The 21,234-nt window shown below is 34.3% G+C and overlaps 3 protein-coding genes across 9 annotated transcripts in view; 1 reads left to right on the top strand and 2 right to left on the bottom strand.

The window, feature by feature from the left end:
- LOC106181951 (uncharacterized) overlaps window positions 1-3,782 on the bottom strand; it is a 34,504-nt gene extending 30,722 nt beyond the window's left edge. For 2 of the 3 annotated variants that reach the window (XM_087002409.1, XM_087002410.1), the window contains exons 1-4: window positions 3,215-3,781; window positions 1,811-2,041; window positions 1,239-1,277; window positions 885-962 (exon numbers count right to left, since the gene is read on the bottom strand). In XM_087002409.1, coding sequence (XP_086858535.1) covers window positions 885-962; window positions 1,239-1,277; window positions 1,811-2,041; window positions 3,215-3,550 — 684 coding nt within the window. In that variant the 5' untranslated portion in view covers window positions 3,551-3,781. Of the gene's footprint in view, window positions 1-884; window positions 963-1,238; window positions 1,278-1,810; window positions 2,042-3,214 lie in introns of all 3 variants that reach the window. The other variant, XM_087002408.1, reaches the window with a different exon arrangement.
- Window positions 1-8,783, top strand: part of LOC106181985 (proteasome subunit alpha type-4) — a 43,820-nt gene extending 35,037 nt beyond the window's left edge. Inside the window, exons 3-10 of the mRNA XM_087002239.1 lie at window positions 5,167-5,209; window positions 5,404-5,566; window positions 5,850-5,927; window positions 6,487-6,575; window positions 6,828-6,958; window positions 7,400-7,523; window positions 7,719-7,886; window positions 8,475-8,783. Of these exons, the coding sequence (XP_086858365.1) occupies window positions 5,167-5,209; window positions 5,404-5,566; window positions 5,850-5,927; window positions 6,487-6,575; window positions 6,828-6,958; window positions 7,400-7,523; window positions 7,719-7,870 (780 nt within the window). The 3' untranslated portion in view covers window positions 7,871-7,886; window positions 8,475-8,783. The remainder of the gene's footprint in view (window positions 1-5,166; window positions 5,210-5,403; window positions 5,567-5,849; window positions 5,928-6,486; window positions 6,576-6,827; window positions 6,959-7,399; window positions 7,524-7,718; window positions 7,887-8,474) is intronic.
- Window positions 8,784-9,101: 318 nt separating this feature from the next.
- Window positions 9,102-21,234, bottom strand: part of LOC106181983 (thrombospondin type-1 domain-containing protein 4) — a 65,128-nt gene continuing 52,995 nt past the window's right edge. For 3 of the 5 annotated variants that reach the window (XM_013566581.2, XM_013566584.2, XM_013566585.2), the window contains 9 exons: window positions 19,472-19,647; window positions 17,972-18,495; window positions 16,789-16,918; window positions 15,880-16,087; window positions 13,183-13,356; window positions 12,645-12,803; window positions 11,847-12,023; window positions 11,402-11,549; window positions 9,102-11,068 (listed from right to left, as the gene is read on the bottom strand). In XM_013566581.2, coding sequence (XP_013422035.2) covers window positions 10,956-11,068; window positions 11,402-11,549; window positions 11,847-12,023; window positions 12,645-12,803; window positions 13,183-13,356; window positions 15,880-16,087; window positions 16,789-16,918; window positions 17,972-18,495; window positions 19,472-19,647 — 1,809 coding nt within the window. In that variant the 3' untranslated portion in view covers window positions 9,102-10,955. The remainder of the gene's footprint in view (window positions 11,069-11,401; window positions 11,550-11,846; window positions 12,024-12,644; window positions 12,804-13,182; window positions 13,357-15,879; window positions 16,088-16,788; window positions 16,919-17,971; window positions 18,496-19,471; window positions 19,648-21,234) is intronic. The other 2 variants (XM_013566582.2, XM_013566583.2) reach the window with 2 other exon arrangements.

Genomic DNA, 21,234 nt, shown 5'->3' with positions numbered 1-21,234 from the left:
TGTTCAACATTTTAATTGAGCAACCATACGTTTAGGACCAATTTAAATCACTCGCCCAGACCAAATACTTTAGGCCAGTAACCCTTGTGACTTTTGTAGTTTTAGTCGTCAGAATAAATTTTTAGTTGCATTTGACGAGCGGGTGACCGGGAATTTCCAGCTCTGCTGATTACCAGTGATGACAAAATGACGAGAAAAAGGAAAAGCAAAGGAAAAAAACAACAGTCAATTAAAAGGTTTTGTCATGCAAGGTAGGCAAAGTTATTTACTATAGATTTCAGAGTCCGACATACCTACTTGCGATGGTTGCGTTTCGCAACTAGTTTTATCAGCCGGGCAACTAAAATTTAGCTGGTAGTTGCCCGGAAACGCAAGTGACTTTCGGCTGTTCACTTGCCCGGAAAATTTGAAGTGTAAAATTTATTATCACAGACAAAATGGATCGTTTATTATTGGCAGTCATTTGCCAGTTGGAAACAAAGTGGTTTGCAGCAACCGGCTAGCCCCAGATTTGGCCAGCTTAGAAAACAGTTGAACTTGAAGTGCTGCGCTAACAAACACAGTATCTAGTCGTGACCTATGCGTGACCTGTCCATTTTGTTTTTGTTTTCTTTTTGTTAAATTGAAATAATAAAAGATTTTGGATAAAAGGATAGTGGGTTATTGTTATGAAAGTGAACTGTGTGATTGCATGATTATTAATACACAAAATTACACCTTGATGAGCATTTTTTTAATTTTACCCCTTCATTTTGAAAATTACCCCTTCTTTTTTTGGGCAAGGGGTACGGTACTCCCTTAGAAAAATCCTACCGAGTGCACTGCAGTAGATAAAGTAAAATGGGACTTATCAGTATCTTATGTAACAGTATGCATATGCTCACCCAGTTATCCCCTGTTGCCCCCAATGTTAACTCCATTTCATAAAACTGCAACTTAAGATAGCGGGCAAGCTTCCAGTCCTGAATATAAATTAACAAATGTTCTCAGAAATATTATCAGCAAAAAGAAATTGATAAAATAAACTGAAGGACAATATGCTTGGTAGAAAGTGGTAATTTTAAAAAAAAAGAGGCATATTAAGATAAAAAATGTCCTTTTGGTTCATACCTTTCCATCTAAGTTATTGGGTCTGATTCTAAGCTGTATTGATTTCATTTGTCTTAATGTAACAGTACATTTTCAGATAGAAGAGGTTCTGTCAGACTTTGTAGGACTTAATGGTAAACAGTTTTTACCTTGACAGCAAGTGGAAATGCTTGAAAATCAAATGTCATCTGAAAAAAAAAATACACAATTAAAATTATTTATCTCTAACTGGACAGACATTTGAAATTTTAGGATAAATTCCAAATGCCTATCTAAAACACCAGATACAAAATGTGCCCTTATTTTCAAATCTCCACTGCTTAACAGACTGACATTCAGCAGCATTTGATTCAAATTTACTGTGCCAATTTTAAATGCTCAAGGCACCATCTAAATTGTATGCCTCTGAGTTCGTAAAAAGGCATGTGACATAGCTATTATCCTCGTCTACCTGGTGCTATCCATGAGGTCGTATTTGTAATAGAACAATAATTTTTGATAAAAAAATGTTGAATGCCAAACTATGCATGTATGAAGATTTGATAATAAAGAAGCTGACATCAATTGGATCTGAAGCCTAGGATACACATGCCTTGACTCCCTGGCAATTGTGGAAGATTCAAAACATGGATATGTATAATCAAACATTTGATTTAATCTGACAATTAAAATCATAATTATAATTTTGTAAAAAATATGACAAATATGTACGTGTTATTACCGTTTCATTTGTTGTAGCCCTGATACTTTCATATCTTATACATATGGGTATGACATTGTCGCTTGGTTGCTTTCTCTCTGACACTCCAAACATATCCTGGCATTCAGAGGTACTGGTCACCACATACACCCAGGGCTGGTAGGTTACTCCATCAAATGATTTCTCAATGGCCAGACGATCTGGCCTTTTTGAGTCTCCCATACTCAGTATGATCTGCTCTACAGAGAATTCCTGTAGGTTACAAGAAGACAAAAATTTTTACTAATGTTATGAAAAAAAAAAGAGTATTCTTCCATTTCCTTGCACCCTGTTCCCTTTTGGCACATTCAAAATGGAAAGAATATTTCATATGTTGATTGTATGATTCATACCATATACAATCCTGTAAATATAATAGTTATGTTTTAAAACCATAAAAAAGGTCCTACAACCTGTCTCTAGACGGTTTAGCTGCATTTTATATACATGCAGCTAAACAGTATATGTATATATATATTTCTTATGAAAAGAAAATGTGTGAAGTTTTCAACACTGCATACCAATGACCAATATCTGATTCACAACTTCAATCAAAAAAGTTACAATTGCACATATTTGTGTTTGTGTACTACATGCATCTGTGATCAGCTTCTTGATTCCATTCCACAGTATTTCCCTCCATTTTAAGTGTTTTTCTTTCATAAAATATTTTTGCCAGTTCTAATCTTATTAAACATTTTAGGAAATTTGAGATCAGGTCTAATTGGCAATATAATTTTATTTGCATAAAAGATAAAAGGCAGAAAGTTTTACAGATGGGAAAACACGGTGTAATGAACCTTATTCTCACTTTTTAAAAAATATTTTCAGTTTCTTTAACTTTAAAAATAATAAAATAACTGACAAACAGATGGCAAGTGTCTAAAATCACACCACACAAATCCACAGTGTAACAATTCCTTATTTGGCATTCCACTAATTAAAAACCAATGTAATTAACTCTCGTGTAATTTCCCAGACCTGATTGCTTCCTCCTTGGACAGGCTGTATTAAATATTCACAACAGTTATAAGGGTGTGTTAATTGGTTGACAGATTAAAGAATAGATCCTTAACAACAAGAATGTTCAGTAAGTGGTAAAAAAATTAACTTCACCAAATATTGTAAAATTAAGTTTTTAAACACAATTGAATGTCACATTAAAGTTTGACATATATGGTGGAGCATGTTCACTGACAATTGCAATGTAAAATAAACAGCATGATTACTCACAGACTTTCATACATAATTAATGATTAAGATACACCTGGGCGTAGCCTTTTCTACATTATTGGAAGCAGGTTTTTAATTATTCATAGTCAATATAACTATAGCAAACAATACCAACAAATAACTCCACAATAAGTTATTTCCAAGAATGCATACCTGATCCAAATCCAAAATAATAATAGCCTCTGGGTCAGCGCTGGTCAGTCCTAACTGTGCGGCCACAAGCCTGGACCTTGAGGTGCTCTGCCACCAGGTATTGGGATCGCCATCCACCATGGCTGAAGCTGGGTGAGTGTTAACATCTTCACATTCACCTGACACTCGCAGACGAGGCTGGACAAGAATCTGATTGTGGCCGTAGTAGGTCTCAATGCCAGTGGTCCCACATGTGATGTTGGCTGAAACTGGCTTGTTTAGGGCTACGTTGACGGGCACAGCTGTCCCTGAAGCCCAAAGCGTCGTAAATACCAAGGACAACCAAAACCAGGTCATCGCCACTGCCACTGCATGTGAAGCCTACTTGGGGAATCAATTATTGCACTCTTTCGATTCCTCTGAAACTTTTAGCTTTCTTTGAAACTAAACAGCCCCAAACCTAATCCATTCTGCAAAAGTCAACGTAAAATAGTTTCACATTAAAGTTTGCGATACAAAAACTGAAGGCGAGAACTCCAAACTACTCGCCTGCTTGTTGAATGTTGTTGTGATGTTTAAATTTTTACGTCATCAATATATGTGGCCATTGGTGTTTCAAAAGACAAGGAATAATTTGCATCACCGAAACTTGGAATGCATATGCGTTTATGGTTTCAGTAAATCAGCTAACATCACATTTTTAGAAAGCACATTACTTCTAACGTTTATATAAATGTCTGTTTATTGAAATTGAATGTATTCTGTTAGGATTTTACACTGCCAGTTTGAAACAAATAAATACGAAACTGTGACTGCTGAATAAATGAACGCATAGCTCTACTAATATCCAACATGGTGAGTCTTTGGTTTCTTGTTTCTGCAAAAATTGTTGTTTTATCACAAATATTAGTTGATAATCAAGCCGGTTATAAGTATTAATGTCACTACATTATGCATGTTGAAAATTGAAACAAGTGACACGGGTTGAAAAAGTGTTGATGAATAGCTACTCACTTTGAAAATATTTGAGGTTCTTAAATTGACAAAATGCAGTGTCATTTGCTTTCGACTAAACAAATGCCACCCATAATTAGTTTAACATTAATTATAACAGAGCCTCTAATTACGTATCTGTTCTAAATTTTGAAGTATTGTAGTTATTTCGCAAAGAGAAACGAGAAGTGACATGGTTTTCTTACTTGATAATTACAAAAGAACGACTTATATTAAAGGCACACAATGAGCGCCAGACCCTTACAGTTAAATAGTGAAATCTAATTTACTTGAACATTTTCAACATTTTCTCTGAATTACCAAAGTGAACCATACCGAGAACTGTTCCCAAAGATTTCACTTCATAAATTTCTAGAAACCTTTGCCATTAAAAGGTCTAACACACTTTGTTTTCTTTCCTTAATTAAAATAGATAATTTTGACTAAAAAAATGGTGTCATCGCATTGTTTTAATCATTGAATTAGGCCTAATGAACAAAATATTGGATTTTGCAGAAAAGACTTACTTCTCAATTGGCAAAATGATTAAATTTAGAACTTTGAAAGAATTTTGTGAGGGTCTGCTATTTGTAGAATTTATATATGAAGATTGATAATTTGTGCTAAACAAAGTCCGTTAAATTTTTTTGAAAATTCTGAAAGAAGTCATTTTACCAAGTTAGCAGTAACCATTATTTTGCAGATTAACTTTTTATACAGTCCAATTTGTCTTGTGTCATTTCATGTCATTTAGAAGATAAGTTTATCACTGTAAACTGAAAAAATGTTTGCCCATTCATAAATGTATATCCATTTAATCATATGCTTTTTTGTTGTAAGAACTCAGTGCCAATGTAGTGCCAGTGTTTATGAGTAGCCGTCCTTTCATAATAGTTTTTTAAAATATTGTTGTTTAAGTGACCTATTCATCTTTTGATAAGTTATCAGATTAATATGCATAGTTTATTCACTTTTTCTAGGCAAGAAGATATGATTCCAGGACAACTATTTTTTCACCTGAAGGTAAATCTTTTGTTAATGTAACTTTTGTAAAACTCGGGTATAACCTAAGTCACAATCATTTTAAACGTGGAAAATATCTTTAATGGCCATCAATTCACAATTTCATTATAAGGAATGGGTCTGCTTCCTAGGTTATTGTTTTGAGAATGTTTATGCTGTCGAATTTTAACACCAAATTACTTGATTACTCTTAGGCCGCCTCTACCAGGTGGAGTATGCCATGGAAGCCATTGGGCATGCTGGCACATGTCTTGGCATATTAGCCAAGGATGGGGTAGTGTTGGCAGCAGAGAGGAGAAATATCAACAAACTCTTAGATGAAGTATCATTTTCAGAGAAGATATACAAGTTACATGAGTAAGTGCTTTGTTATCTGTACAATATGAATAATGATTATGTTGTTCTCATGTGAAACTTAGTGTTGTATGATGTAAGTGGAATCAAAAGTTCAAAATTCTTGCATTTAGTAATATTTTTGCCATTGTAAGTAGCAAAGGTATGAAAAATTGAAGCAAATTAAGACCAATGCATCTGGATTTTATTTTTAAGTGAAATCAGTCTGTTGTTTTCTCTTTGGAGTAGTTTTACCAAATATCACATAACATTTAGGCCAGTATCTGACCTTACCTCTACAATTCAGGGACATAGCATGCAGTGTAGCGGGTATTACTTCAGATGCCAATGTTTTGACCAATGAACTCAGACTTATAGCACAAAGGTAAGTTTTAACCTATTAAAATGTTTCATGCATTTGGCAAGAATAAAGATATACCAAGCTAATTCGGTGTAAGAATTATTTTCTAGTACTTGCCATGAACAGTGCCAAACTCAAATATTACCTTCAGAATATGTTTTGAAGGCCACTTTTTTTCTTCACTGACTTAAACTGGGTGAATGAATGCATTTTTTCGTTAAATGTTCACTTTTAGTTGCAGATGTGAATTTCGTTCCTTAAAAGGGGTGTAATAATATGATGAAATTTTAAAAAAAGGAGAAAGATAAAAGATAGAAAAATCTTACTTTTTTTCCCCTGATTTTTATATATAGACTATTGAAAAAGACAGCATATTTACTAAGGTTTTTACCTTTGATATGGTCCAGCTTTTTTATCAGCTTTCTATTTGCAGATAAATGAGAAAAGTTAGTTTAGCTAAAGCAAGAAGGTAGTGTGCTATTTTGAACCAAATAGCCCTGTTTGGTTTTGCAGACATGTTCACTATTGTTGTCAGTTATTTGTCTGTGAAAAAAAATATAAATTGCCATTCCTTTGATTCCAGGTTTTATCTCCAATATCAAGAACCCATCCCATGTGAACAGTTAGTTAGTCACCTGTGTGATATCAAGCAGGCTTACACACAATATGGAGGTAGGCGGGAACATAGCTGATGTTCATTGTATGCTTGTTATGTGTTCTGGATATTCCAGGTATTAAGGGTAGTCTGAAGTATAGTCTTATTGTGAATGTTTGATGACCGAATTAATATTTAATTAATGTTAGGTATTATAATTCGATATCTTTATAGATTCTTCTTTGAAGGAGCCCCTCATAATTTTGTGTTCATTTAAAAGAAGTTTTTCATTATTCAGGATGAAACATTTTTCTTTATAATTATTACAGGTAAAAGGCCATTTGGAGTGTCTCTATTATACATGGGCTGGGACAAGCACTATGGATTCCAGCTGTATCAGAGTGACCCAAGTGGAAACTATGGAGGGTGGAAAGCTACTTGTATTGGCAATAACAGTGCAGTAAGCAGACTATTCCTGTTTGGATTATAACACACAAATGTTAAATATAACTGGTCTGAAAAATGCTTTTAATGATGGAAAGGGATGAATTTTCATAAGTGAAACTTTTCCATCTAACTGTTGAAAATATGTTAATTTAAACACATCATGTTTCTTTTTTTGAGTCTATATAGGTTATTTTATAAAAACATTTTGACTTAGGGTCTATTCCCACAACTTTAGATCGATCTATCACCGCGGGGAGTCTCACTAGATTACTGTCATATAATCCCCCTTAAGTGTCCGTCCCCGCCTACTACAAGCTGTAAGGGGTAATTAACTTTTGTGTCCCCCCGGCTGACAGCTATTTAGCGTGAACCCCCAGGGAGTTAGGTCGATCTAAAGTAGGTCGATCTAATCTATGGAAATGGGGTGTTATATTTTATTTTCTCTCAATGCTAGGCTGCGGTTTCATTGCTGAAACAGGAATACAAAGAAGATGAAATGGATTTGAAGGCAGCCTTGGCACTTACAATCAAAGTGCTAAATAAAACATTGGATATGACCAAGTTAACAGCAGAAAAAAGTAAGATTTTTCCATAAACAATAGAAACAGTGTAAAGAAGTTTGGAAAGTTATCCATTTCTTTGTGAGCTTTTGTTTTTCACTATTTAACACATTAAGGTGAATTACACAAGCATAACAAGAAATGTAGGTCTATATGCACATGCCCATTTTCACTTATATTGCATTTTAGCTTAACAAATTATATTTATTTCAGTTGAATTATCAACTCTAACCAGAGAAAATGGAAAAACTAGAATTAGAATATTGAGACAGAGTGAAGTAGAAGGACTCATCAAGGCACATGAAGAGGAAGAGAAGAAACTTGAGGATGAAAAGAAGAAAAAGGCAGCATCTTCATCTTCATAAATTTTTTTTCATTAAGGTAATTTTTATCCATCAAACTGGCAATGTCTGTCAGCTTTTGTTGCGGTGCAGTATTAATTTTTACTGGCAGCATTGGCTTTGTCTGTTCAAAATGTCTCTTTCTTGGAAATTTATAGCTAAGGATAGATATCTCCATATTTGATGTGTCTTCCTTTTCAGTTAGAAGTTTTTGACTGAACAGTGGTCAAGATTATACAATAAACAGTAATTGTCTTTTGTAATATAACCTTTTCAGGTTATATTCAATATAATCTATTCACTCCAGTCTTAACATCTTTGTGTTGAAGCAATCGTCAACCCCAATGTTGAACCCAGTAATCTCAATCACATCGTTTCTCCAGTGCATTACATTAAACTTTGTGTGGCATGTGTGTGTGTGTGTGTGTGTGTGTGTGTGTGTGTGTGTGTGTGTGTGTGTGTGTGTGTAAAATTCTAAATAAAACTAAATACAATGTTTTATATCATATATCACTCGACATCTTTGCACCTTGACCTACTTTTTACTCAAAAAGCAATTATTTCACTCTGTAAACATAGCTGTGTCTATGAATGTATTAAAAAGAAATTTTTTTTATTTCTTTTGTAGTTGAAATAGATGGTATTGAATCCAGTTGAAGAAGATTAATGAAGTGGAGGAGAGAGACAAATCTCTGCACTGGAGTTTGTGACTGTAAATTGTGAAGATGCTGTGCTGTAACTGTGTATATATTACAGTGAGCCAAGGACTTTTCTATAACATAAATGGTACATGGTTTATAACAAAAAGTCACCCAGAATGAACTGAACAAAAGGAAGGGAAGAGATAATGAAGAAAATGGAATTATTTTGATTGTATCAATGTATGTCTATGACTGGAAAAGCATTTATAGAACTATTAAACAAACTTTAAAAATTATGCATGTTTTTCTCCACTGGTGAAAAAAAACTATAGATATAACTGGTTGTTTAACTTACTTATTTTCACATAAACAACTTGTGGATATAAAAAAAAGTGAAATAATTCAAAAGTGAACTGAGATTTTCCAAGACTAATTTGATTAATGTCATGTTTTTTTTTCCTCGAAAAAAGTAGATGAGAACTATTTACATACATTTGTAGTTGTTTAATATGAAGTTAATCTTGACAAAATTGTTTATAAAGATATTTAACTGTGACTGTCAAATCCAAATGACAAATTACAGAATATTTAAGCAATAAGTCAAAACTACAAAATGTGATTAAATTTGTTTTATTATAAATGAAGTTCAACTAAATACAGTTTCATGGTATTAACATAATGTACAAAAAACAAACATTGAAAGATATGGCATGAAATGTTGACCTGAAGCTCTAATATGTTAAACTGAATAGTTTAAAATAACTGGTTCTAATGGTTTCCTATACAACTTGTTTTAAATGTGAGTAAAATGCATATATAAATCAAAGTTCTGTCATCAAAAACCAGTGGAATTTCCTCAGTATAACTGTTTGAACCAAACAGGCTCACGCCGTATGTCTTGATATTAACAAAGTTATTGACAAAATCATTCAAAATGTAAATTTAATTTTTTTACTGATCAAGACATAAATAAACTTCGATAAAGCCCTAATCAGTGGTATAAAATCACAGCCATTCAACCAGGTTATCCAAAAACTACATGGAAGCTAATCTTTATATAAAATGTACTAGCAAAAAGGCATATTGCCCTAAAACCCTTCGTGTGCAAATGTCATGCAGACATTAAATTCAATATTGGCAATAAAATACTGGCAGTGTTCCTAACAAGTATGAACCTAACTCTAAATAATACAACAGAAATATAGCTTTTAACAATAACAAAATGGTTGCAAGACAAAGATGATTAATGTGTATGATGAAAACAAATATGATGAAATCAGTCAAGTTTGTTTTTGTATGAAAGTGTGTTGATAGATTGTGAAATAGTTGTTAAGAGCTATTAAGCTCTACAATGGCCAGTGAAGATGTAGACATTAAAAATAATCCATTTCCAACATTGAAAAAATTATAAGATACTTAAACAACCAAACTATTACGATAAATAATTTTCAAGATATGCAGGCAGAGATTCTCCCAGCCATTTGTTCTAGAAGCAAGATACATTGTGTTAATTCATGCTTGTCTATCACAACTTCATTCGAAAAAAAAATCAACTTTGTACAGACTTTTAGCACCAAAATGCCTCACGTCAATGTTTCAATACAAACTTTAATCACTAAAATAATCTTGAGGTCACAAATGATCATTACTTCATATTTTTTTTTCTTGACCAAATTATATAAATAAATATGTTATTCACTTTCTTTACTTCCTGTAAAGCAACTGTGTCATTTAATTTTGTCTGTATTCATAAAAAAAACCCTCTCACTCAGCATACATCCATTGCAAGATGTAAATCACAGTTTACATTGATGCATATAGCATTAAGTAAGACATAATGCAAAGCTTTAATTCAATTTGTAAAAACATGATGTGCATGTTGAAGCTCACAATAAATAGAAAAATGGAAGAAATGTACCCTGGAAATCTGTTCAGAACTGAGGAAGAACCAAACCCCCAAGAGCCTGACAAGGAATATGGATGCCTGTGACATTGGCATTAACCAGTTAAACGATTCTGTTCTTCAATACAAATAAAACTTTTTTGTGTGTGTCAACACAAGATAAGGTCACTTGTGAACCTGAAAAACGAAATTATCTCATGTCATATTCAAGTGGTTTTGTTAAATAATCCCTTTTTTCTACTGTCACATGATGGACATATATAAAATGGCCATTTCTTAGTCTGCCAGCCACCTATACCTCCTGTTGCAGTTGCATTATGTATATTAATTGTAAACAATCTTTTTAAGTCCTGCATTAAGTTTAATATGGGTGCTCCTCAGGTGACGTTAAGGTGACAGTGGATAATAAGAAGTCCTGGTTTCCACAATAATGGCATGATTGTGAAAAGCGTTGTGAAAATCATCATGAAAATCCAAAGGCTTGTGCTTATGTCATGTACATGGCACCTATGAATATTATGTTGGTAATACTTTCTTTCTATCATGTCTTGCAAACAGCAGGGTTTTAGTTATGCACTTTACATGACTTGCAACATGCTTTATGATAGTATTGGTATGAACACAGTCTTGCTTGAACCACAATACGGCAGTTAGAATATTCATCCTTACATTTTGGATCTGCAAGAAAGTGAAGATAAAAAGAGATGAAAGATGTCTGCAATAAAAAAATAATAATCCTACTGTAAGATATCCTCAGATCAAAGATCAAAGCAATTTAGACCTGTAACAAATTATTCATACATGGCCCAAATGTTTTTTAAATAATTATACAGATATAAATTACTGCAACACTGGCAAAGTACAAAAAAGTACAAAGTCTTTGCATTACATAATGCATTCAAAATGTCTTTTATAATTCAGATATATTTGGATCAAATCTATCCTGGATCAAATTAGAACGTCAGCATTTTAGACAATTAAAAAAAAAACATGCAAATAAAGCTTAAGTACCTGTAGGAACAGTTGGACAAGGAGTAAGGTTACAGCTCTCTTGAGTCGGTGGTTTATCTGTGATTTTACAGTGATTACTGGGCTTTTGATCTTTGTCTAAACATTTAACAGATCTTGATTTAATTCCTCCACTGCAACTAGCAGAGCACTGAAAAGAAAGATGTTGATTTTATAAAATCATACATTCAAGAAGTTAGCATTTTCTTTGGACATAAAACCTCGTGATTTTTAGCCAATGTTTTCCCAGGGGTTATATTTAATATATCAATTCTTAATTTTTATTCAACATGGCTTGTTGAATCAAACATGTCACACTCATAGGAAACAAAAATACAAAAATAATTCATGCTGAAAGGAAGCGCTGTGGGGGGAAATTGTGTTAAAATGCATTGATGGTGGTAGCACTCTGGACTGTACAGACACATTTAACAGTAATAATACTCACTGATCCCCAGTCACTCAGATACCATTCTGCTCCACAAGATTCTGACTGGCAGGCACGCTCCTGTCTTGGCTTGTCCTCCGTGACACAGTTGTTGTCTGCTACCTGTGCCCAGTAATTTGGGTGGACTTCTTTGATACATATGACATGCCTGGTCTGGACTCCTGAGCAGGAGGAACACTGAAAAAAAAAAAGGATCAAAATTTTCAGTTCTGTTATCTCTTATAAAAATGCAAGAATGGGTATAATGTTCAGTAAGATAAATCATTGCAGTTTTCATAATCTTCTTTGTGTTTTACATGTACTTGAAAAAATCTGAAAAGAATTTTCTCATTTGAAAGCATAATTCCATTCATTTTCTATATCACATCAAGTAAACGTGATTACTTCTATTTGATTTGGTCTACACTATATCAAAAAGTTGATCTTTATACTTTGCATTATCAATTTCCATCACAATAATTGCTGTAATGATTGCAAAATATAGAAAATATCTCAAAAAATGTATAAACAGGGATAAAATCTAATTTATAAGCTACACCTGTTCTACATTTACTACATGCTGATTATAAAAAAGCTGCAAATCAATAAATTACTGGTAGTGACACTGGACATTAAAACAATTTAAATCAATTAAATTAACCCCTAAAATCATCAAACTGACATTTTAGAGAAAACAACAAGGACAAATAAATCCTCAAATCAATTTAGCATCTAAGAAAAAGTAATGCAATTGGGTAGGATATACTCTTGAATGCCATAATGTATTTGTTCACATTCCACCAGTCAAATAAATCTTACAGAGCTCCACGGCCCCATGAACCACTTCCCGCCACATGGACGATCAGATCTGCATGGCTTTTCACTATCAGGTTTGTCTTCCCTGTCACAGCTCAGGCCATCTTCTGCTCCACACCATACTTTACGATAATACTGGCCCCCACCACAATCTGTGGAACACTGAAAAGTGAAATACAATGGATATTGACTTTCAATGGTCAGGGAGTATGAGTGTATTTATAAAAATCCTAATACCCTTGCTTCCAGCAAAATAAAAAATAACATATTAATTTAAGTTAATAATTCACTCAGTCAGTTGCTATGATCAAAGTATATTTTCTGTTTGTCAAAATTAATAAATTTCTCTCAGTTATTTTTGCTTCCCTGGACACATTCAAAAACATTTTTTCACAATGGGCTCTATTCAGTGATGTCCTTTTCAGAACTACCCTTTTTATAGCAGACCTTTTCTCATGTAGACTGTTAATTAATAAGTGCAGTGCACTGTAATATGTTAAACTGTATCCATATATATATATATCTAATACTGTGCTCTAACCGTATCTGTCCATTTTGTGTAATACCATTCCTTCCTGCACTCTCCAGCATCACAGCTTTCTTCATTCCTGGGTTTTCTATTAGCATCACACTGACTGTCAGGAACTCTGGTTTCCTCGCTGTCTATACATTTCACTTCTCTGCTCTTCTTCCCATGGCCACAGTTAACTGAACACTGCAAGATATAAACAGGATTTGTACTGAACAGGATTTGTACTGAACATTGTTATATTGGCAATGATATAGAAATATAAACTGCTTCTAGCACCTGGTGAGTGTGTGAGTTTAAGGCAGGAAGCATCCAGGTGCTGTTCCATAACAATATATAAAAAAACAACATTCAAGAGAAATCTGACATAGAGCTCAATTCACATCTGTCTCTGGTACGTACACTACATAAATATCTGAATAATTTCTCTTAGAAATTTTTGTCATTTTAAGAGAGTGTATTTGACCTTATATGTGAACACAGCCTTCCCTTGAAGTGTCCTGACTGGGTTGTAAAAAGAAAATTAAAACTGACATAAGTGCTCTAAGAATTTTAAGTCACCGGTGACAAAAAAAGGACCACCCATACCATACCAAATTATACACAACTACTGTGAAACAGCTTGTATATTTTTAGACATTACCATACATATTCATTGAGCTCAGATAAAAGGACCACCCTTTAGTCACAAATTAGATCACTTCTCTCCTCTGTTAAATGTGTGTGATCCACTTCAGTTAATTCTACTGGACCTAGAATTTACTGCTGCTAAATACTTGAGACACCATCACTTTGAGTGTGTAATGTCAAAAACTGACTGACGCCTGCCAAAAATTCATTGATATTGTCCTAGCTCAGATAAAAGTTCATTATTATTGTCCTTTTTTAGAATGCAAAAAAGCAGATATACATGGTGTCCATCTACAGATATATTACATGTACAAGTTGTTTTGGGGATTATATGTGCACATAGATAAAATCGGTTTCTTTAGTTCCTATACAAAAATAAGGGCTGTGACTTATTCCACACTTTACAGCCAGGATTAAATTTTTATGTATAAAGGATATTCAAAAAATGCAGGTTTCCTCATCTTAAGTGAGAAATCAAGAACCATGACAAACAAACAGGAGCTAAATATTTGAGACAAGAAACCAATGGTAAAGAGAAGTTTGGTACAATAACTGAATTCTTCTACAGAAAAAGAGAAGGTTTGAATTGCACAATGGTGTAAAAGGTTAGAGGAAATCAACAATAGAGAAACACCAAAGAATGCCAGCTCAGCTGTCAGTTGGAGACCTAATGATGATTTACTGGCTATCTAAGTTGATTTTTCCATGGTGGAGGTATGGGGAACTTTTGACAACAACTTTGGAAAATAATTCAGCAAAACACCTAAAATTGCTAAGAGTAAATGAAAAACTGTATTTATCACCTCAAAACAGCAGGAGTGGAGTTTGGTATTTTTAACATGCTCCAGGAGAATTTGTTAGTTGTCAAATAAAATTACTTCATAAATTCAAAAATGTCTCGTAGTCTTGACACTTGGGATCTTTTTTTTGCTTATAACAGAGAATAATGCTGGAGACATAAGCACAGTGGCAGACTTTTAAATTAGGGTTTTATTTCAAATGTTGACAAAAATAATGCATTTTCTTTTCAATTAAAGGCAGTGCAGCGCCATTAGATTGTGAGGACTAGAAAAAAAGCCAGACAGTTTACAGGTGTATAATGAAGAATAAAAGACAGCTTTGGTAAAGGGTAACTTTATCAAAGTGGTGCATGACTTGCAGGTTACACAGACGAATGGTGGAAATAATTCACCCAGAGGGATATTGAGAACAGGTTTTACAGCATGTTCAGTCAATGAATTGTAACAGAACATAGGAAATGCCTCTTCACATCCCAGTGCATTTGATCAAACTGATGGTATTCAACCATATGGGCAAAAAATGTAAGTCCACTTCAGTGAAATGAACTTAAGTTTTTTTTCCATCAGAATATGGTCCAGTGATAACACAAATTACTCTATGGTTAAATTGGCCCGGTGTAGTTCTTTCAAAACAAGAATAAATTTTAACTAATAACAGTTCAGGCTGTCTGGACATTTCATTTAAATAAAAGTAGCTTTTCTATGTAGCAGTTTAAATGCAATTCTTTTGATTACGATTTTAGGCTAATATGTAACGAAGTTTTCAACCTGCAGCAATAACTACTGGGTATATAAGCATTTAGCTGCATGACATAATGTTCTGAATCTTAAACAGCTTGTCCTAGCTTACAGTGACGCTAACATTATGGTACGCTCCTTTAAATTATACGGTTTGCAAAAGAGTCAGAGAGCAACACTGCAGGATGCATGGTGCTGCATTGCAAGTATGAACCTGCCTGCTGCCAGGGCTCACAGTGGCCTTCTGGGTAAGATAGCTTTCACCCCAGGTACATTTATGGCAACGTGGCAGTATTGAGAGCATTCACATCAAGAAGAGCCGAGGTCTAGCAAGGCCGAGACCTAAATATGGCGGACCTACATGTAAGGAAGACTGCCTAATCCTTTAACGGTCTCTCAGTGACTTTCAATGACATTCATTGAGAGACCATTAAAGGATTTAGATCTCGACCATGCTAGACCTCGGCTCCTCTCGATGTGAATGCTCTTATTGATACATAAGCATACTAATACTGAAAAAAAGTATAAAATCAAATCTTACAGGTCCCCATTCCCCAGTCTTCCACTCTGCACAGGGTGGGTTGGAATCACATCTCTGAGTTTCAGCAGGGCGAGGTTCCTTGGCGCACAGGTTTGCCGTCACACTGATGATCAATGCAGCAGAAATTCTCTGCTTGCACTCCACATTTCTGCTCTTCTGACCCAAGCCACATGTTGTTGTGCACTCACTCCACTCTGTAGTGTTCCATCTAAAATTTATTTATTACTTTTTTAGAAATAATATTATCTGGCAATATCTGCCTTTTATTACTAATAATTCATGCATGTAAAATGTTCAAATTGACACGCTACACAACCTACTCAGAAAACAGCTACTGGATATAAATGTTGTTATTTTTGAGTATTGCAAATGAAGAATTTTTTTCCCAAACATATTTCTGGTATCTTTTACAAAGACAATCACTTAGGGAGAAGTTTTTTTTCTTGAAACGGAAGCATGAATGGGCCACATTATTATCTTTTGATTGCACTAAATGACCTCCCCATGTTTTTACCCATTCACAAAAAATTAGACTTAAAGTTGTAGGCCAGTAGTTCCTGCTGAGATGATGACACTGATAACACTATCATAAGGGCATCTTAATAGTTTGGTCTCTTTAGGTTGACCTTTCTCGAGTAGTCTGGTCAATAATTATTTATTATAACAATTCTTCAACATACATGCTTAAGGTTTGAAGTAACATTATTCATCATATTGTAGGTGTAATGCCATCAGTACTAGTCCATAATTTCTTCATAAGACACCCTGGCAAACTTTATAAATTCATTCTACAAATGGTTGCTTGCATCTTTCAAGACTCTAATAAGCTTCTTACTCAAAATACTCTTTAAATTAAATCTAAATTATCTTTTAAAAACACTGATGTAATTCTGTTCACTGTAACCATACCCAGGGGGACATGGATTATTGTTGCACTTGACAGTCTGCAGCTCAGGTTTTATGGCATTATCACAGTTGTCATTGGTTACTACAGCCAGGGAGTTCCCTTGGACGCACACAATGATGGTGTTCTGGGTCCCTAAAATAATGGATTATTGATTTATGAAATTTGTCAAAAAAGGGAAATTATATGCATAAAGAAGCACACAAAACTCAGTTTCTGTCACCAATAAACCCAATATATGTCTGTCACTGTGAGGAATAGATGCCCCACCTCAAGGTTTTATGGCGAAGCTTTGTGTTTACCAGGCCTCTATAAGCATTCTTTTGTGTCCTGTATTGTATCGGTGACATTTTATTAATATCTTATACCTAGATGCGTTATTCATACAAATGGTTTCAAATGACCATAACAGGTCAGTAGGTGGGGACTCTATCCATTTCAATCTAAAAAGAATATCTACTATTGATAAATGTACGGAATAACCAAATGCCCTTTGTTGTAAAACAGGAAAGAATTCCCTGGATACACTGTGGCAGGGTTAACAGCAGTGTCACCAAACATCATTTAGATGGAATTTGGTCCTTAATCAAATCCACAAACACTTTTTACTTAAAGTAAAATTTTTGCCCTAAGGGTAATTGCAGTCATAAATTGTTTCAAAATCACCTCTTAGTACTGACAGGTTATGTCAAGTTTTTTTTAGCACGCATTATCTCAAGTGAACTATAGTGACAATTTTACAGAGGAGCTCCCCATTTAAGTACTAGAAGTCAAACCGGCTCATTGTAAAGAAGTGGTTCACATCCCATGGGATCACTTTTTTCTTCCATTTTAACACTTAACTAGACAGAAAAAGGAAATCCAGAATACCAAGTATGATCTTTTAGAGGACAGGTTACACTTTTTAAATGAAAAGTAGCCTCATAAATCAGGGATGCCAAAAGTTTCAGACATAACACGATGAAACACACAGATAAGTGACTCTGAAAAAACCACAGTTCATTAACTGTTTTAGTACTACCCTTAGCATAACTCATGTTTAAATCAATTTGTCCCAAGTTTTCAGCCAAATCTAATTGACTTGGAGACAGAAACAAAAAAAGTCACACAGGAATTTGATAAGACAATGGTAAACAATTTTCACTATAGCTTTAGTCCAGCGTAAAATTTTTGAAATGGAAGGTTTACCTCCTCCGCAAGTGTGTGAACATTCCGTAAAGCCAGAAATCCTCCAGGAGAAACTGCCTGTGTTGCCCACACCACGCCCCGATGTCCTGTCCTTCTCAGGAAGATTCAACTGTATTTGGTCATTCACAGCATGTCCAGCTGTCTGTGAGGCTGTGCCCTGACCACGCCTATCGGTGGTCACTGGTTGTCGTCTATTGTTATACCTGTACCTCACCCCTCCTGTACCTCTCTGGTAGGAGTAACTGCTTGGTTGGTAGCGGTTCTGAACATTAGGCTGCTGGTGAGATGTAGGCGTTTGGTGTTGTCCAGGGCGATAATACCCTGAATTATACTGCCTTCTTGAATACCTTGTGTCATATCTACTGTTACTTTGAGTGTTGCCATTAGTGTAGCGAGTTTGGCTGCTGTATCTCTGACTGCTTCTCTGAGCTTGGTATTGTTGATTATTGGAAGAATCATCATCTGTCAGATATCTTGGGGCTTCATTGAAGGACAGCCTGGGGTCAGTAGGATCACTTTGTTGTCTAAAGAAATAAAATTGATCTTGAACATAAACTCAAAAGTAAAAAATATTAGAACATGTGTTTATTATCCTCAAGTTACCACCATGGCTTTGTACGCAATGTCACTAACCAATGGACTTAATCAAGTAATAGGCGAACTTGTTTAGGTTTAAATTGAGCGTAGAATTCCAGGTGTCCTCAATACAGTGTGCACTTAAAGTGCCAGGCACGATTGTGGGGGCACAATCCAGACCTCTTAGTACTTTTTCATAACTTTTTAATACACAGATTCTCAGTCGTTTTTAAAAGTTTTAAAGGAAAACCATTGGTCACCATTCAAAACATGCTTAAAATATCTAAAAAAAAATCATAGGTTAAGGTTGTGTAAATTTGCCATGCAGAAATTACAAAGAAAGCTTCAGCAGAGACAAAAATGATGTACATAAACTCAAAGCAAACTTTTAGCACACTTGGTTGGCCATTGGGGTATGACAGGAAGCCAATTACATGGAAAAATGAAATTTAGATCCATAAGAGTTAGTATGAAGGTAAATATTAGTACTGGTAGTGATAGCCTGACAGCATGAAGCACATCAGTGCATTCTGCAAGGTACCTCATCTGAAAGGACACCTGATTTCTTCCAATCCAATATATTTTCTACTGTTTACTGCAACAAATATATTCATAACAACATGATATTCAAAAATATCATTATACTGCAAAAAAAAATTAAAAAGTTAACCTTCCTTGAAAATATCTATTTCAGAAAATATCTGATCAGGCCTACAAAATAAATATTTACTTTCTTTAATTGAAATGAGATTTGCAGAAAAAAGCATGCACCATTTTACCCCACCAGGTTAATGGACTGTAAGAAAACATCTTATAACAATTCAATGAGTGAAAAGTGACATTTTTACTTAGAAAAAGTTAGTGTATATTTTGTAGGCCTGACTGCAAAAACTGGAAGAAATCTTGGAAGTCAGGATTAGATACCTGTAAGCCCAAGGATAGGAATAGCTGGACGGCCTGTGTGGCCTATAATAATGCCCGTTACCATAGCGCCGAGAATTATACCTGCTCGAATCTGATTGGCCATACCTCGTTGCTGATGTCACAGGAGTAGTGTATGAATAAATAATGCCTGGATTTCTTTCCCTGTTGTATAAGATCTGAAATAAGATAATAAAACTCCCATACAAAAAAAAACTATACAACAATTATTTTTTCGGGCAAATTTTATAGTGTGATAAATTAATCAATTTTCTTAAATTTTTGTCAGTTAAGCATGTTAACATCTACCATTTGAGATATATATTTTTGTTTATATAATAATTTTAAACTCTTTTTAATCTTTTAATAACAATTGTGACTAGTATTGTATTTTCTCTCCCCCTTGTTTACAAGTAACAACAGTTCTACTTCTATCTGAAAAAAATCTCGACACACAAAATTTACACAGACTCTGTCAGAAATACCCTTATTGAGAATGGATTTTTGAGTCAACAAATGTTAACAAAAATTCAATCTCTCATATTCGCATCACATCCAGCCCAGGCTCACTTTTGTGTTTCCATCTTCTCATCATTCTCAGATTACAATGCAGACAACAGTACATTCAGTCTGCCTTGTCCTTGAAAGCACACACTTGGGGGAAGGTTTAGGGCTCATAATGTGGACTTAGTTTCTTCTATGTGACCCTTGGTTTAAGGCACTCTGTTACTTTTGGACAGGGTAAATCAAATAAGAACTTCAAATTGCTTTCAAGTCAAAATACTTGCATCAAAAGAACAATGTATATTTAAGGGAATGCATAAAATGAAAACATGCTTTCAATGGGCGATGTTGAAACTGAACCAAATCCAACACTATTCACTTAAAAGTGCAGTAAACAAATACAAAATGCTATAACAGTCAAAAAGAGAGGGTTTATACAAGTACCTCTGGCAGTTGACTTAAAAATTCAGCTGCCTTATGACCCGATCATGTTAACTACTCAACAAAAATAAACAAAGTTCAAAATGGTGACATTCCCCATTGTTTGAAAATTACATCAATAGCTTCCCCTGTTTGCAAATTAGGACAACCTGCTAGTATCTGAATAAAAAGTTCCTTAAGCCCTGTTTGACTTAGGCCATTTAGTAGCATACATGGTTAAACCACTTTAAAATGTTTGCAAAAATTTCTGGTATGAACATTCAACTTTTTTTTCCTCAAGTGTTTACTCAGGATTCCATCGTTTGTGCCTTTCACCATCTCAAATCAAGTGCAATGTTTCTGTTAACTTTTAATCTTAAATTTTGCCATCTACAACTCCCTAATGCAAGATCTTTGTAAGGGTGATGGGGTTACATTAGACTCAGTTTTCACCACATTAATTTTCCAAGTTGTCTACTGAAAAGGAAAACTATTGTTGTGTTATACTTTTTAAACAATATAAGCAGATTAAACAGGAACCATGCTCAAAAATGAAAAATGCATTTAATCTTATTATCTAATCTTTAGGAAGTCATTATTTGAATAAAAAAATACTAATATCATCTTATCTTCACTTTGTTCCTAAAAAAATCAGTTATATTTTGATGAAAAAAATAAGGACATAGAACAGTACAAATCTAAAATACCAAGTTCCATTTTTTTCTTTTCTAGTCATTCAAAGTTGTTTATTTCAGTTAAGAACAAGCAAAAAGTACCAATAACTAAGGCTAAAACAATGAGAAGTTAATTCACCACCAGGTCTTCCCAGTACCCATAGATCT

This window comes from Lingula anatina, chromosome 1, assembly GCF_051362555.1.
Source record: "Lingula anatina isolate TDL-2025a chromosome 1, LinAna3.0, whole genome shotgun sequence".
NCBI lineage: Eukaryota > Metazoa > Brachiopoda > Lingulata > Lingulida > Lingulidae > Lingula > Lingula anatina.
Note: the sequence above shows the minus strand (reverse complement) of the source record. Positions and strands in the feature narration are given on the sequence as shown.